The sequence below is a fragment of the Pezoporus flaviventris genome, unplaced genomic scaffold (assembly GCF_033815535.1).
Source record: "Pezoporus flaviventris isolate CSIRO_AGI_PZ_B2104156 unplaced genomic scaffold, CSIRO_AGI_Pfla_v1 ptg000021l, whole genome shotgun sequence".
In the NCBI taxonomy this organism is placed as follows: domain Eukaryota; kingdom Metazoa; phylum Chordata; class Aves; order Psittaciformes; family Psittacidae; genus Pezoporus; species Pezoporus flaviventris.
Window position 1 is genome coordinate 9,020,566 of NW_026892569.1, and position 17,124 is coordinate 9,037,689.

Genomic DNA, 17,124 nt, shown 5'->3' on the forward strand with positions numbered 1-17,124 from the left:
AACCACAATGAACACTGACATATTTACTTACATTACTTTTCCTTTTTATTTTGTATGCACCATTTTATATTTTACCCATCCTTTCTGGTACATTTTCTCATCCATGCCCACCTCACCACTCCCCAGCCACAACCAAAAGTCATTCTTTCAAAACAATGGCATTTTAGAAGCACTAAACCCAAAACAAGCTAACCAAATCCAGAATCATACCAGTATTCTTAAACTGGAAGGCTTATTCCTTAAGATAATTCTGAAAAGAACAACCAAACACCCCCCCCCAATCCAACATTATTAAGCTTTATCAGATCAAATAAGTAGCTACGTGCATGTCAACTGCAAAGCAAAACCAGAACACTTGCACTGCAGCATGTTGAACATGATGCTCAGTAGGTTGCTAAATGATAGTAAATAAATTAATAAATAAATTCATCTTCTGAGAATCACTGGCTGGGTGGTGGCTTTTTACATGCCTCAAAAATAATAATCTCAATGTTTGGAATAATAAATACTTAGTAGAGAAGTGACCTACAAGAGAGAAACTGATGGCAGGATGTTAATTTTTTGTTCCACTTTCTTACTAAATTGATTCTATAATACAAAACTCTGGGAATTGTGCTGAATTGTGTGCAGTGACTTGTTTCTTGGTTACTCTATTGTATTAGATCCCAATATGCAACCATTCCAGCAGAACCACAGTATGCGCCTTGGTCACGTATGTACCACTGTCACTTGGTGTACCACCGTACCACTTGGTCACTGTGCGTACCACTGAAACTTCTGTAGTCTTCTTGCACAAACCACCAAACCAAATAAAGAGCAAAACAGTTTAATGTAATTTATTTTAAATGCTTCCAGAGAAGTTTAAGGCTATTATTAAAAAAAAACCAAATAGTCAATACACACATTCATTCTTTCTTCCCCATCTAAGCACTTTACAGGCTTTTTGCTCTTTTTGAACATTTTGCTGAACAGGTTTTCTGAACATGGTTCATCCCCTACTATGCTTTCCTCTGCCTTTTCTTTTGCAAGCCCTTCCTTTGTCTCATCTTCACTGGAATACTCAATTCAGCTCTAAAAATGAAGCAGTTGAAATAAATTACAAAGCTTGAAACAGAAAAGAAAATTGACTTCTTTTTTTAAAAACTATAAATACAGAAATATGTTCTATCAGGTAAAAATGACTTTTTTAAAAAATAAAAATACCTTGATTTATATTGTTTATCGTCTTGTCACACTGATTTCTGTAATGCGCACCAGCATATAAATCAGATACTTGACATAGTAAATTTTCTGTAAACTTGTAGAACACAAAAATTGTTTTTGGCAATAACTTAGCAGTTTTTCTACTTCTGGTGTTACGAGTACTTTGCACAGGTCATCCTGTGTAATACGAAGGATCGTCTGAATTTATTAATACAGAATTTTCATAGCTTGCCATACAGCACTGGCATTATTTCTCATGTTAAGGAATACAGCATTACCCACGGGGTTACTGAATAGTAACAGGATGTTGAACTAAGTGATTTAGACTGCATTTAAGTGACTCATCTGCTCCTCATCATAATGAGATTTAACAATCAGCCACCAGAAAACACAGTAACATTTCCAATTACTGCATGAGATTAAATGCAACAAATACTTTTAAAACAAAACTGGAGAAAAATACAAAGAACGTAATACATCCTAAAGGAAAAGCAATTCCCTTTCTGTTTAAACTTTCTCTACATAATCCCATAGGGCATTTTGTAGAGCACCATTTATACAAAGTTGTCACTTAATTTTAAAAATCAACTACATGTAATTGTAAACAGACATTTAGAGGAAATTATAATGTTTTAACATGAGTTTAGTGGTGTTTAAAACCAACAGTGGAGGTCAGTGGAGTGCAAAATGCTGAAGAGGGCCTATTCACAAGCAAAAGCTTTTTTCCATTTTTATCCTGATCAGGATAATATATATATCTATTTTATATATGGCACTGAAAGCAAACTACCAGCTTATTTACAAATACCCAGTACTCTCAGCATTTCACTTAATTCAGTGCTGGCTGTAGAGGTTTGGTTGTTTGGGTTTTTTTTAGTTGATTATTTTTAGCATTACATCCTTTGATAAATAAAACAGCACTATGCTGACCACTTTAACTGACCAGAATTTGGTAAATTTACTTGCTGGATCTTAGGGCAGTGCTTCATTTTGAAAAATTCATCTCTAAAGAGTCCCATGGTTACACGGCCCGCTGTTTACAGTTTGTGTTGATTTTAATACCATAGGAGTTCAGATAGGTTATTGCAATATGTTTTCCTTGTTACAAGAAACTAATTTTTCCTTCTATGGTTTTATGAAAGCTTACCTTGATACCACCCATCCTGAAACTCCTTAAGTCCAGATCTTCAGCTGCCCCATTAAAGGGCAAATAAAGTACTTAAATTATGAAAAGATCCTTTATGTAATGCATATATAAACAGTAGTTAAGAGATTCTGTTTACAGCAGGACATTGAGAATAACTGGTCAAGTACCTCTTTCATCCACCTTAAGACATTTATGGAATATAATCACAGGACATGAGTTGCAAGAGATTCCAGCTTATACAGATTGGCAGTCACAGTACAACACTCATAGGTACAAATACAAGGACTGCATTGACACTGTCACAGAAAATATTCTAAAAGTGCTTCTCCAAATGGTTCCATGTATGGAATGCAAATACTGTACAGGTAAGAGACAGATTTTCTTCCATAAACTGCTTTTGTCAAACATTGGTTTCTGTTTGCTTTTCATGTTCACAAGAGTTCGTCTGTTCCATACGTTCACAGTCGATGCTGACCTCGCTGGTGTCCATACTACAGTCTGACTCACAGTCCGATTGGTCCATTCGCTCCACCACAGTTTCTCCCTGGGGTACTCTGTTTCCATGCGGGGGCAAAAGGAAATGTGCTTCCGAGTTCAGCATGCCAGCTTTGCCTGCACATGTAGCTTTCTCTTTGGCCTGGCGGATGCAATTAAGCCACTGTTGCTTGTTGAAGGAGTCATTGGCTTGGAGTGAGTGAGTCTGGCTTTGAGATCCATTTTTGAAGCTGACTCTAAAGAAGTTTTTGACTGAAAAAAAACAATACATACCAAAACACTGAATGCTTTGGCTGAATAGATCCTATAACCAAAGAGTTTATTTAAATAACAGAACCTGCAAGATCTTTGAACTAAGGTTTTTTCCTGCCAATATTGCGTCAGACCAGAGAGAAGAATCTAGTTATCTCCTTGTTTTGTGGGGGAAGAACACAGAACAAGCACTTATAATAATTTCATATTGCTGGATTATGCAATTTTGGTTGTGCCATGCACAAACTACCCATAAAACTTTAGGTGAATCAGCAGGATTAAAGCTTCTGCCACACTTCAACGCCTTCCTCCTACTTCTCTGCAAAGCAGATTTCCAGAATCTTGACTGAATACTGTGTCTTGTGTCAGCTGAAGATTGCCTCATTTCCTCCATTCACTTCACTAACAAAGTGAATACATCTGAAAACCCCTCAAAGTTTTCACAAGGTAAGTAAGTCTCAAAGCCACTCGAGTAATAGAAACAAGCATCTTTAGAATATTCTTGATTATGAGGACATTAACTCTTACCTCTTGACATCAACATGAATAGCTGCAGTCTTAACACTAAAGACAACATTAATTACCTGTCAGCTGAAAGAATTATGGAATTGCACTCATACAAGCAATAATACAAGGAAAGTTGTAATAGCGAAAGACTTCAAAATACACTTGCTGATAATTTTGTGGGTTTGTCACCCTATCCTACCTATTCTCCCCTTTCCAATTCAGTACAGAAGCAGGTGTGTGAAGAAATCCCATTAACAATCTAAAGCAGCAAGTTACAAGATAATATCACTCTACAGACAGATAGGAAAAGCCTCACACTCACAGGCCCTTGTTCTCATGGGGGACTTCAACCACCCTGACATCTATTGGAAGGACGGTATGGCCCAGCACAAGCAATCCAGGAGGTTCCTCGACTGTGTGGAAGACAACTTCCTTCGGCAAGTAATAGAGGAGCCGACAAGGAGAGGTGCCATGCTTGACCTCATGCTCACCAACAGGGAAGGGCTCATTGAAAATGTGATGTTCCAGGGCAGCCTTGGATGCAGCGATCATGAGATGCTCGAGTTTGAGATCCTCAGGACAGTGAGAAGAGCGTGCAGCAAGCTCTCTGCCCTGGACTTAAAGAAAGCAGACTTTGACCTCTTCAGGAACCTGCTCAGTAAGGTTCCATGGGATATAGCCCTAGAGGGCAGGGGGGGCCCAAGACTCTTGGTTGATATCCAAGGATCACCTGCTACAAGCTCAGGAGTGTTGCATCCCAACCAGAAGGAAGTGCAGCAGGAGGGCCAGGAGACCTCCTTGGATGGATAAGGAGCTCCTGAGGAAAATTCAAATTATGAAAGAGGCTTATAAAAGGTGGAAGCAAGGACAGGTGGCCTGGGAAGAGTACAGGGATGTTGTCCGTGAAGCTAGGGACCAGGTTAGGAAAGCTAAGGCCCAGTTAGAATTTAACTTGGGTAGGGATGTTAAAGATAACATGAAGGAATTCTATAGGTACGTAGCAAATAAAAAACAGACTAGGGAGAACACAGGCCCCCTCAGGAAGCTCTCAGGAGAACTGGCTACACAGGATTTGGAGAAGGCTGAGGTTCTGAATGACTTCTTTGCCTCGGTGTGGCTCTGACCGCACCACCCAGGTCTTGGAAGGCAGATGCAGGGACTGTGAGAATGAAGACCTTGGGCCCACTACAGGAGAGGAACTGGTTTGAGACCATCTTAAAAAGCTGAATGTGCACAAGTCCATGGTTCCTGATGAAATCCATCCGCAGGTCCTGAAGGAGCTGGCTAATGAAGTTGCTAAGCCACTGTCCACCGTATTTGAGAAATTATGGCAGTCAGATGAAGTTCCCAATGACTGGAAAAAGGGAAATATAACCCCCATTTTCAAGAAGGGGAAAATGGATGACCTGGGGAATTACAGACCAGTTAGTCTCACCTCTGTGCCTGGCAAAATCTTGGAGCAGATTCTCTTGGAAGGCATGCTAAGGCACATGAAAAACAACAAGGTGCTCGGTGACAGCCAGCATGGCTTCACTAAGGGGAAATCCTGCCTGACCAATTTGGTGGCCTTCTATGATGGGGCTACAGAACTGATGGACAGGGGTAGAGCAGTTGATGTCATCTACCTGGACTTGTGCAAAGCGTTCGACACTATCCCACACGACATCCTTGTGTCTAAATTGGAGAGACATCAATTTGATGGATGGACCACTCGGTGGATAAAGAACTGGCTGGATGGCTGCACACAAAGAGTTGTGGTCAGTGGCTCAATGTCCGGCTGGAGACCAGTAACGAGTGGTGTCCCTCAGGGATTGGTGTTGGGTCCAGTCTTGTTCAACATCTTTGTCGCTGACATGGACAGTGGGATTGAGTGTGCCCTCAAGCAAGTTTGCCGATGACACCAAGCTGTGTGGTTCAGTTGATACCCTGGAGGGAAGGAATGCCATCCAGAGGGACCTTGACACGCTTGTGAGGTGGGCTGATCCCAACCTCATGAAGTTTAACCATGACAAGTGCAAGGTCCTACACCTGGGTCGGAGCAATCCCAGGCACAGCTTTAAGATGGGCAAAGAAGAGATTCAGAGCAGCCCTGCAGAGAAGGACTGGGGGGCGTTGGCTGATGAGAAAATGAACATGAGCCAGCTTCAGTGAGCGCTTGCAGCCCAGAAAACCAACCACATCCTGGGCTGCATCAAAAGGAGCGTGACCAGCAGGTCGAAGGAGGTGATCCTGCCCCTCTACTCTGCTCTCGTGAAACCTCACTTGGGAGTATTGTGTGCAGTTCTGGTGTCCTCAACATAAAAAGGACATGGAACTGCTGGAATAAGTCCAGAGGAGGCCACGAGGATGATCAGGGGACTGGAGCACCTCCCATATGAAGATGGGCTCACAAAGCTGGGGCTGTTCAGCCTGGAGAAGAGAAGGCTGCGTGGAGACCTCATATGGATGCTGGGGAGGGACTCTTCATTAGGGACTGTAGTGACAGGACAAGGGGTAACAGGTTTTAAACAGGGGAAGTTTAGATTGGATATAAGGAAGAAATTCTTTACTGTGAGGGTGGTGAGGCACTGGAATGCCCAGGGAAGTTGTGAATGCTCCATCCCTGGCGGCGTTCAGGGCCAGGTTGGACGTAGCTTTGGGTGAGATGGTTTAGTGTGAGGTGTCCCTGCCCATCGCAGGGTTGGTTGGAATTTGATGATCTTAAGGTCCTTTCCAACCGTAACTATTCTGTAATAAGCCAGTTTGAAATAAAAATCAAGATGTTGGATACAGGTAATGTGAATTTCAGAGGAAACATCCTGATGCCTCATTGGCAATTGTAAGGTTACAATGATCCTATATGAGCAAATAAAAAAAAAAAAAAAAAAGGTGCAGTCATACTTCTCTCATTGTTGCTGAAGGCACCACGTATGGATCCACCCAGTCGCACCTCTCCATCTTGCAAGTCTTCTAGCACAAGCTCCCTCACGGGAATTGGCTGCCTATACAGCTGGTACCAGAGCTGTTCGTTATGGGTGATAGTTCGAGTGATCACCAGCACTTCTTCAAAGAGGAAGACGTGCAGTTTCTGTTAGGAATTAGTAAGTAATAAAGCATTATTCCTTCTTGAAAACATCCTTAAACCAAATTTATTCAAACCGCAGCATGTTCTAACCTTGTACTTTCAACAGTTAAAATAAGGATTCCTCTCGTCCCACAATTTAAGTCTTAGGGGGTAACAGCATGTAAATACATAAAAACAATTTAAAAACTTCTAAATTTATTTTTCATGTCCTCAGTTTCTATGTCGCAATGCTAACTGATATTCTAGCGTTACGGCCTTGATATGTGCACGACATTTCAAAGCGCTGTGCACCAGCATGCCTATATGCATTCTCCTGACACCCACTTTAACTTTGCTCTGCGGTCTGTGCCACTAAGAAACAGGCAGTCTTACTCATCCAGGTATTTTCAATGCTCAGTTATGAGCAGTACTTTTACAATTCACATGCTGTTTACAAACAGCTTCACTACAGCTCTTTGAAGCTCAGAAAATTACTTTTGCTCCTAGGTGGCACAAGTTTATGTTACACTACCAAAGAAAGGCAGGGGTAGTGTCCATGGAATAAAGTTCACCAAAAGATGAAAAATGGCTGTTTTTTCCTGATAGTTTGCTGTAAGTAACTGCCTGTCCGATCTTTATCAGGCGAACCAGAAAACAGCATCCATTTTATCTATCTTAGCTGTATGACTAAACATGACCCTTTTATTATATGCATAAACATGTTACACGGAAGCAACTCCCAATGCTGAAAAATACATTTAGGATTCTATTTACTTAGTTGTTTGAGGTTTTATTTTTAATGCATTTTTTGTAAGGTCAGCTAATGAGAAAAAGATCTGTTTTCATTGTTCGTCCATTCAAAATTTCATGTTGTTTTTGTTTAACCTTGGGGAAAAAAATAAATCTAAGATGACTGGTTTCTCTTCTATTAACCTCTCTACTAATCTACACATTCTTATGTGCCAGCTTATGATGCTTATTAGTAGTGCAGACTCCTAGAGTCTGGAATCTGGCGTATCAAATACCTCTGTTCAATAAATAGCTTTGATTTCAACAAATAATCAAGTAAACCAATACTTGCAACAATAGCCTTTGACACAGTTAACATTTGTTAGAACATTCTGTGTGTTGTTACAGGTATTATTGTCTTGTCTCTAAGACCAGAATTATGTTTCTTATTTGCATTTTTTTCCCCTATAAATGTTACTGAAACATATAAGATTTACAATTTAGCCAGGATACTGTTAGGTCTCCCTAAGAGACAAGAGACACATACAGCTGCTTATCTGCATAACACAGATATTTGATTGCTAACAAAAACGATGTGTTACAGATAATATTTATCAGCTTCCTATATATGAGAGGGTGATGTTTGTCTGTAACTCACAGCTTTTAGCTGTCATGCATAATGAAGGTATCTTTAAAAGCTATTTATGGTAAAGCGTTTATTCTTACCACTCCTCTGTTGTTCTTCAGTTCACCATGACAACATACAACACGTGAATTATCAATCAGTGAATCCCTTTGACCTTCTTCAAGATAAATAAGTCTCTCTTTGTAATACTGGCATTCAGATTCACCAGTTTTTATGTTGATTTCAGCCACTATGCCCTGAATTATATTTATCTGCAAAAAAAAAAAAAAAAAACGAAAAAACCATGAACTTTAATTAGACATTCCAATATTCAGAGCTATCTCCTAATAATGACCCGTAGCTACAAGAAAATATATTTTAATTGACTATATTTTTCATATTTTTTTTGCAGACCAGTCTGTAAGAGTATAAATATAAGGAACAGAATCAAGCAGGCTACAGTGTACAAAGACAGTTTAGTTTGGCTTCATCACTGTTTCTAACAACGGCTTAAAAATCTGATATTTGTCTCTCTATATCAAACCAAAATAGGCAGAATTAAAATAAAGAGATGTAAGAAATGTAACGGGAGATGGGTTTTTTTGTCAGCTGAAAATGTCACTAAACAACACAAGTAATCTGCTTTAAAGATATTTATTTAAAATAAATTGTAATTCTCTGAAAACTGCTATAGCGTATCAGAGAACAAGAAACAGAAGACCTGTTAAGATCTTTATCCTGCAAAACATGAATTCTCACCCTTGGTTCACTCTGAAAGTTGCCCTCTGGAAATAAAGTAAATTAATTTTATTTTACAGTTCCACTACTTGCACACACCTATGATTTTACAATTAAAAGTAATAACAGTCTTCCCTTTTTACTTAAAAAAAAACTTTGCCCTTTCTATAAAAATAAATACTCCCCCTGTCTATCTTTCTTATATTATGCAGTCTTTAAGGACCTTGAGACCAATGTATCCAAAACTTAATATATGATTCTTGATTGAGATTGTGGATGTGAAGGTCTATTGATTTTAGGCAACTCTAATAGTGATCATAGGTTGCTTAGACTGATCCAATTCCTCCGTTAGATAACTGGAGGAGGAGCAGGTGAATGGGTTGTGACATACATGCCCAAACAGGTAATTCAAGAATCGACTGATTCCAGGAGATACACAGAAGATCAGCTTGGCCCAATGTGCTTAAAGCAGACTGCCAGACGTGAAAAGAAATGTACTTCATAAGCTTAAAACAGTGTTAAGAGCCAACCAAATACAGTAATTTCTGTTTCCTAATTTAACTTGGCAAATACACAATTTACAAAACACATCACTTCAAAAGATAAAGTGTTCTGCTGAAGCAGAATATCACTTTTTTATTATTCATTAATAAGCAAAAAAAATTACAATCTCCTAGAAAAAATTAACCTCCAAATCCAACAGTAACTTACAGCTTCTTCAAGGTGCTGCTGATCTGGATGATCGTTTGGTGTGTGTCTCAAGATTTCTCTGAGTAGCAATGGGTATTTAACCAAACGGCTTCTTGGGATATCAAGGAAATTCCAAAGGTCCAGTTTGCGACTAAAAGGAGACTCTAAGCAGCGCTGTAGGAAATCTTGCACTCTGTGATCCTGTTTTTTGTGATCCAATAAAGCTTTGGCTGCTACTTGGTTGCTGCAGTAGCTATCATAGGAGTTCAGGCATGGAAGCTGAGGAAAGGAATAAATTATTCTGCAGTTGAAACAAAGCAGTTTGCTACATTGTAAGTTTCAGAAACTCATGCTGAAAATATTTTCGTTGGAGATTTATCAAAAAATTATTGATGATAATTTTCCCAAAATAACAAAGATGACAAGGGTCCTCTGACTACCTTGTTCATCATTTAAACCATTTCAAAAGCACTAGCTCATCTCTCAGTTCCTAGAAATCTGCAATATTATTCCAAAGCATTAAAAGTATCTGTGACTTCAGACTGAGCACTACTTAGTGCAGACAACAGTTAAACACAGAAACCTGATTTTAATTATGAATGGAAATAAAAGCCTAGGAGTGAGTACTCCCAAACCTTGTCTTTTTTTTAGATAAGCAGACTTCTATAGTAAGACTTCAGTATTGCCTTCAAGAACCTTGACCACACTAAAATGACAGAACCATGCCCTAAATCTGAAAAAAATCTAGCTTGTATGTTTATTAGAAGAATATATCAATTTACAGAACCTGCTACATTAACACATTATTATATGTAAAGGCTTCAACAAAGGACATATTTAGACCAAGGGAACTTCACTGATGTTCAAACACACCAAAAAATAAATGTATTTTAAATCACTTTATGCAAAGAAAACCAGCCAGTCTTTGACACTTAGAAGCTTATCACTAACAATCTGCATTAGCTACTAGTAGTAGTCACGTTTCTTTTGTTTACAGTAGGCCACTGTTTCACTCAGAGTTGCTGAATGCGTTATTACCTCATCCCTTAAAAATTTCAAGGCGTTTTGTCCTGCTAAATTTCATTACTTACATATATTTATAAGTAAACTTCTCACATATCTAATTACTTTTAAAATCGCTCTATTAATATAATGATCAACTTTATCAACAAATCTCACAAAAGCTATTTTCAATGTTTATGTAGTTGGATGCTAGCAAAAGTGAACTTACCAACTCTCATGGGGCAGCAATAGCATAGCTCTTTTATCCCTCTCTTTTTTTAAAAACTTCTGGAAAATTAGCATCTTTAACAGCACTAACAACTACCTGCTACCTTGACTGGAACAGACAGACACTCAAAAATAACTGTAGGGTGCTCTTGCACAATGTGACTGTTCAAGCTTCATTTCCCCAGGAAACAAGAATACAAATGGGGGCAGATTCTTCAATGATTTATGTCAGGTAAACTCTAGTTGCATTTTAATTGTTATTTAAAGCATATTAAATGCTGCTCATCTCTTCAATACCAAAAGCTTTGAAAGCAACATCCTGGTCTAAATCTTTTCACCAAAAATCCCCCCAAAAGAGAAAGCATTGCGTTATATTTCTAAATAGTTGCCTTTCCTTTTTAAAAATACTCTGAGAATATAGTTTTGACATGCTATGCTAGAAATGGAAAGGAAATTGTCCGATAAAAACTATGTTGCAGCTCTGAAGTCCCAAAAATTAATTAAAAATGTTGCCTTACCCAACCCACAAGGATATGGCCAACATGTTCTGTTGATCCATCAGGTTTCCTGACTTCTTGAAGTCGCCTAAGAAGATCTAATGACAATTAAAAAAAAAGAAGAGAAACTGCACTTAATGAATCAGATGACTATAAATGTATATGCAATAGTAATGCAAAGACTATTTGAGTTTTACCTTCATGCAGAGGAATTAGAGAGTCCAGTGTTCCAAAAATTTGGTTCAACTCTTGCTCTGTCATTATGGAAAGTTTAAGCATTGGGTCATGATAAGCCTGAAAGAAAAAAGGGGATCTCTGTAATTAACATATCATTGATAGTTAAAAAATTAGTGATAGCATTTAGAGCTCCCTTTAAGCAAAACCAGACCCGTTGCTGAGAATATTTTGAAGTTTCATAACCCTATCTTAACATACCAGTTTTATTCATAAAGAAAAACGCAGCACTTAAGTGTTTCAGTAAGATGGGAAAACAGAATTATGTTTTGGTGTCAATCCCCCCCCCCCGTCTTAGCAACTGTAAAAGCAAGAAATATTTTAAAAGTGATATGAACCAATTAATACTGCTTGTTGTATCGGGGTTTTTTTGTCTGTTTGACCTGTTTTTTGAACATACCTTTTTTGCTAACTTCAGATCTTCTATCAAGTCTTCTTCTCCCTGGGAAAGTTCAAAGATAGCCTGTAAAAAGAGACACAAATACCATAAAATATATTTTATTTAATCTATACTCAACTTGTTGAGCTGATGTTACATTCTGAACAGCTGTCTTAATACCATGGAGCAGAATTTCTCTGCTAAATCTAATTGCAGAAATAAAGTAAGGCTTTATTCCACAGGTACAGAAACTTGCAGTAATTTTTAAAACAGGATTGTATCAGATTGCTCATAAAATGCATATCTGAAATAGCACAGGATTCTTTTTTTCAAACCAAAGTGTTTCCAGACAGGGGAGCTATTTTCAGTGTGATGTTTAGACTCAGCCGTACCTTAACCTTTTATACAGCTATTTGCACAAGTATTTGTTGTGTTCCATTGTAACACTTGCATTGGTAAAAGTTCCATGCGGCCTTGTAAGTAAAAGATCTTCTCTAAAACATTTACGTGGCAGTGAGCACTTTTATTTTGGTACCAGTTTATTTTGGTTTTGTTATGAAGGCCGAGCCCTACTTAACTATCAGCTGATGTTAGTTACTTCTGTTGAAGCAGATTTGAGACTTTAAAGACTTTAAAACCAGCAGATTAATAATGATCACCACCGTAATACACTGGTTTATCAAAATACCATTGTTATTTACTTACTGCATGATTTCATTCTAAACCGGGGTACAGAAAGAAGTTAACAACATTTTGGTCAGTTAGAATTACCAGCTTCATAGCCAAGGCTTTCAACCTCCATAAATCATGGAAGAACATCATCAGCTAGTGCAGATGGTCCTAGTAGCTAACATGGATATATGGAAGGCTTCCCATAGTGTGAATTAACTGACAGCACATGCATGGAAGTGGTTCAGATATTCTGTTGACATACATAGCGTAAGAACCCTCAAGCAGAAGTTCCTGGAATACAGCTCATTTATTTGGGCTCTATGAAGGGTCCTGGCTTCTGCCCCAAAACAGTAATGACTGTTAATGCTGTGCAAATAGTTTGTACAGTTCATTTTCCAATAAGCTGCTTTTGAAGGTCTCCATTTTAAAAGTGATTTCCTATGAATTCTTGTACAATGTTAAAACCTGCACAAGAAATGCTTGATGTTACTGTTTCATTCATTACTCTGTTCCTGAACTATTCTCAGATTATTATAAACTTGTGTTGCTATTGCTACAAATATTTTTTTAGGGGTATGGGGGAAAACTCGATTCCACAAGAGATCTGTCATTGGCTGTAACGTGAGCTACTTAGAATCTGTCATGTACAACACATTAAAACCACTGATGCTTTGGAAGATTCATATTTTGATCAATATTTTCTCTTTCTAGCACTGAAAACTTCCTCAAAGACACTCTTTTCCAAGCCTTGCAATATCTGAAGAAGGCCTACAAGGATGCTGGAGATGAACTCTTCAATAGGGACTGTACTGATAGGACAAGGGGTGATCGGTTCAAACTTAAACAGGGGAAGTTTAGGTTAGATCTAAGGAAGAAGTTCTTTACTGTAAGAGTGATGAGGCACTGGAATGGGTTCCCCAGGGAAGCTGTGAATGCTCCACCCCTGGCGGTGTTCAAGGCCAGGTTGCACAGAGCCTTGGGTGACATGGTTTAGTGTGAGGTGTCCCTGCCCATGGCACGGGGTGTTGGAACTAGATGATCTTAAGGTCTTTTCCAACCCTAACCATTCTATGATTCTGTGTGTACGTATGACTTGAATACCTGTTCCTGAAATAGCATGCTCATCTATCATTACGGGAACAAAACGAAACATCAACCATCACTACAGAAAGCGTCATACAGAACATGTACATACAGGCAGGCAATCACAGTACAATATATCTTAGTAACTTCATATTTATTAAGGAAATATGAGCTGACTTTGAAGAATATATTGATCTAATATAGCTTGAATTATAAAGACAAAGGATGACATTCTGCTTAATTTCAGGAAAGCTTCAAGTGCTATCCTGATGCCTACTGGCATTCTTTAACTCCACGCTTTAAAGATGACTTCTGAACATGAAATTTATAGTAAGAAAAAATATGATACCTCTTGACGCTTGATTTCTTTAGATGTAAGCATGTGATTGACACAAACATCAAAGGTCTCACTCCACAGTTTGCTGTCTCTCCGCTTTGTGTTAGCTGGGGGCATATTTCGAGACCATGATCGTGGACTGAACAGATCTGGACGACTTTCACTTCGGAAACTGATAGAACGCTAGAAATAGAAGAATACTTTTCAGTATTAGAACAATTTCACATGACACTTTTTTCCCCTCTAAGGATTCGATATACATAGCATATAAATAAATAAATATACATATGGAAAGCTAGGACAGCAAAATCTGGAATATAAACTCATCCTGTGTATCAGCTTAAAGTCAATAGTATTGTTGGATTTTATTTTTTGGGTGGTGTGGATGGATTTTTAGCAAAGAATAGCCATGTTCCCAAGTCAGCAAGTGCCTACATGGAGTTCGACATGAACCGAGGATGAAGGAGGACATGAGTAAGAAAGCAAAAGTAACGCAAGCAAGATAAGAAGAAACTGGAATGTGCTAAGATACAAAATAGTGGATCGTTAGCAAGTTTTAAAGGTTAAGTTCCCATACGCTTATTTGATCAAACATATACTAGTTGCTGTGTGCTACAAGAATATGTATCAAAGCATAATATACTAAGCTATTGTATATGTATCCAATTATAATATAGCAAGCTATTGAGTACGTATCCAATTATAATACAGCAAGCTATTGTATATGTAGCCATAGTTGCTGTGTGCTACAAGAATATGCATCTGATTATAATACAGCAAGCTATTGTAAGCAGATGCAGACAACAGTATAAAAAGGATAGATGCTTTGTATTAAACGGCTTTGGTCTGATCACATTGATCTCTGACTGAGTCCATTTCTGCGGCAGGGTGGGACTGTTCAAAGGTGTCTGTACTGAGAAAAACTTGGTCCTACCTTGAGGATACCAGGTGAAAAGGTGCATTACATCAAACATATTAATGATTTTAAAATAATATGTTTTCTCATTGAGCAGAAAGTGGGTTCAGGAAGTGAGACTGCCCTTTAAAACCTTTCCTCTTACCTTAATAAGTGTCTTGCTACCTGATGGTAATTCATGCTATAATGCTCTAACCAAACTGTTTCTGATATGGTTAGAAAGCCTTTCAAATGGTATCATCCCGCCTACTGAGATGTTCAGTGAGATCAAGAAACGAAGTCACATAGAAAGGTGTGAAATGGATACCTAACTTAAAAGAACAATCGTATTATCTTTAAGGAAAAGGTATGTAAATATTCAGTTTTAATGTTCATAACAAGCAACATTCTTTTTACACTAACTGCTCTTCCTTACTTCTTAGCATTTGAAGCAGCATGTTAAACTGATTCAAACAATCAATGCTAGCAGATAGCAAATTGTGAAATACCAGAATTGTGTTCTACTACTGCAAAATCTTTCTGGAGCCTCTAAACCCTGATGATGTATCACAGGGGTTGTATGACAGATGCATCACTGTATCTATTATGTGGTCTGGTCTTAAACTTCTCTAAAAGCAAGTCTTGAGTTTTGAGACTTGAGCATTCTCTTTGACTGTATACTCTTTCAAAGACTTAAGGCTAAGGATGAATACTTTATGCTCTCGCTTTGCTATTCTGAAAAAAAGATTCCTTTCTTGTTTCATTATAATTAGAGGCTTATTCTGAGGTCCTGCCTCTGATGCCTCAAGTATTTCACATTGTTGAAATACTCTACATTTTTGTTGTTATTTAAAATCTGCCTTACATAACAACAGTCTTTCAAGTTGCCTTAGGCAAGAATATTTAAAACAAATTCTCTTCATTTCCATGTTGAAAGCAGCATATACAAAGTACAATATCTGAAATTCTCCTTTGAAAATAAGAGCCCATGAAATGCAAAAATACCTAATAAGACAAGGTTTTTTAAATATCAGAAGACATACTATATAAATACTGTGCCTTTTAACATAAGCGATTTTGAGCCCCTCCTTGGAATCGACAAACCCCCTAAAAATAAACACACACATATATATATACCAACCTTCCAAACCTTTGCAAGTCAAGTGCTAGTCTTTCTTCAAAATTTAAGAAGATAAAGAACACACGTGTTTACACCTGATAAATCATGGAACCAGCTACTTTCACATGCAAATGGAAAGAAAGATTAGGGGGAAAAAGGCAGGTGTGTTGCATCCACAAATCACCAACCATCAGAATGCAGCCAAGCAGAACGTTTGTCATTCCATGACCCAAGATGGAATGTTCCTTTCCCTGCATTCCCATATGCATCCTCCAGTATATAGCTCCTCTGTTTGCATTGGTGTTTTCTTAAAGGAAATGTTTTATGATGAATAAAGTACATATAATGAAAAGCACCAGATCTTAAAAGTAAATGCCATGATCTTGAAACCTTTTAACAAAAGGTCATATACCACATTATAAAATGGTATGCACCTGTAACAGCAAACTGAAATTCCATACAGTACTATAAGAAAAGTAAGCTTTCACATCCACTGATAGTAATATGCTTCTTTATGCTGCATGAGAAAGCTTGATGATATTCTCTACAGCCCTACACTGTCCTCAGCTGGGCAGAAGTGGCACAAAAAGGCTGAGAAACTCAAAAAGAAAACAAACTGCCCAAAATCCTGCTTGCTTGCTCAGCATCTTTGCTGCCTGGACACAGTAAGTATATATTTAGTTCTTTCATACATTACCCTTTTAATTAATCATACAAAATGCACCTTGCTTAATATTAAATAAGGAACATCGGACTGTGGGTATTTATTAGTGGAAAGGAACAGAAAAGTTCTGAGGTGTTACCTAACAATGAGGACAAATTCCACTTCAAGACCAAGTGGTTTCTTTGCCTGGCATGTTTCCTTCTTTCATACACTAACACAGCAAAGGCAGAACCCCTGACTGTCATATCCTAGGATGCTGAAATCTAGTCAGGCCAGGAATCACACACTTCAGTGTTGAATCCAAGCTAATGTTCGCGTATTCCTTTGCATACACATTGCAGACATTGGCTTGTAAAGCTATGAAGAGACAAACTGTTGCATCTTCAGGGAAATACTATTTAATGCTAAAATTAATACTTTATCCCTTCAGAGTTGAGCACACCTGAATCATCAGGGCTGTAACAGACAAGAACAGAAATGACACATAAACCTGATAACTAAAGAAATCCCTACATAATCAATAAATTATTTTAATAAAACTCTGATAGTGTAAGATTAGTGTAGCACATCAGTTTAACCATTTC

The 17,124-nt window shown here is 38.0% G+C and overlaps 1 protein-coding gene across 6 annotated transcripts in view; it reads right to left on the reverse strand.

Annotated features, from left to right (window-relative positions):
* Nucleotides 1-810: 810 nt before the first annotated feature.
* ARHGEF3 (Rho guanine nucleotide exchange factor 3) overlaps nt 811-17,124 on the reverse strand; it is a 121,498-nt gene continuing 105,184 nt past the window's right edge. For all 6 annotated transcript variants that reach the window (XM_061455890.1, XM_061455889.1, XM_061455891.1 and 3 more), the window contains 8 exons: nt 13,874-14,044; nt 11,791-11,853; nt 11,354-11,450; nt 11,178-11,254; nt 9,451-9,708; nt 8,103-8,273; nt 6,485-6,671; nt 811-3,097 (listed from right to left, as the gene is read on the reverse strand). In XM_061455890.1, the coding sequence (XP_061311874.1) occupies nt 2,751-3,097; nt 6,485-6,671; nt 8,103-8,273; nt 9,451-9,708; nt 11,178-11,254; nt 11,354-11,450; nt 11,791-11,853; nt 13,874-14,044 (1,371 nt within the window). In that variant the 3' untranslated portion in view covers nt 811-2,750. The remainder of the gene's footprint in view (nt 3,098-6,484; nt 6,672-8,102; nt 8,274-9,450; nt 9,709-11,177; nt 11,255-11,353; nt 11,451-11,790; nt 11,854-13,873; nt 14,045-17,124) is intronic.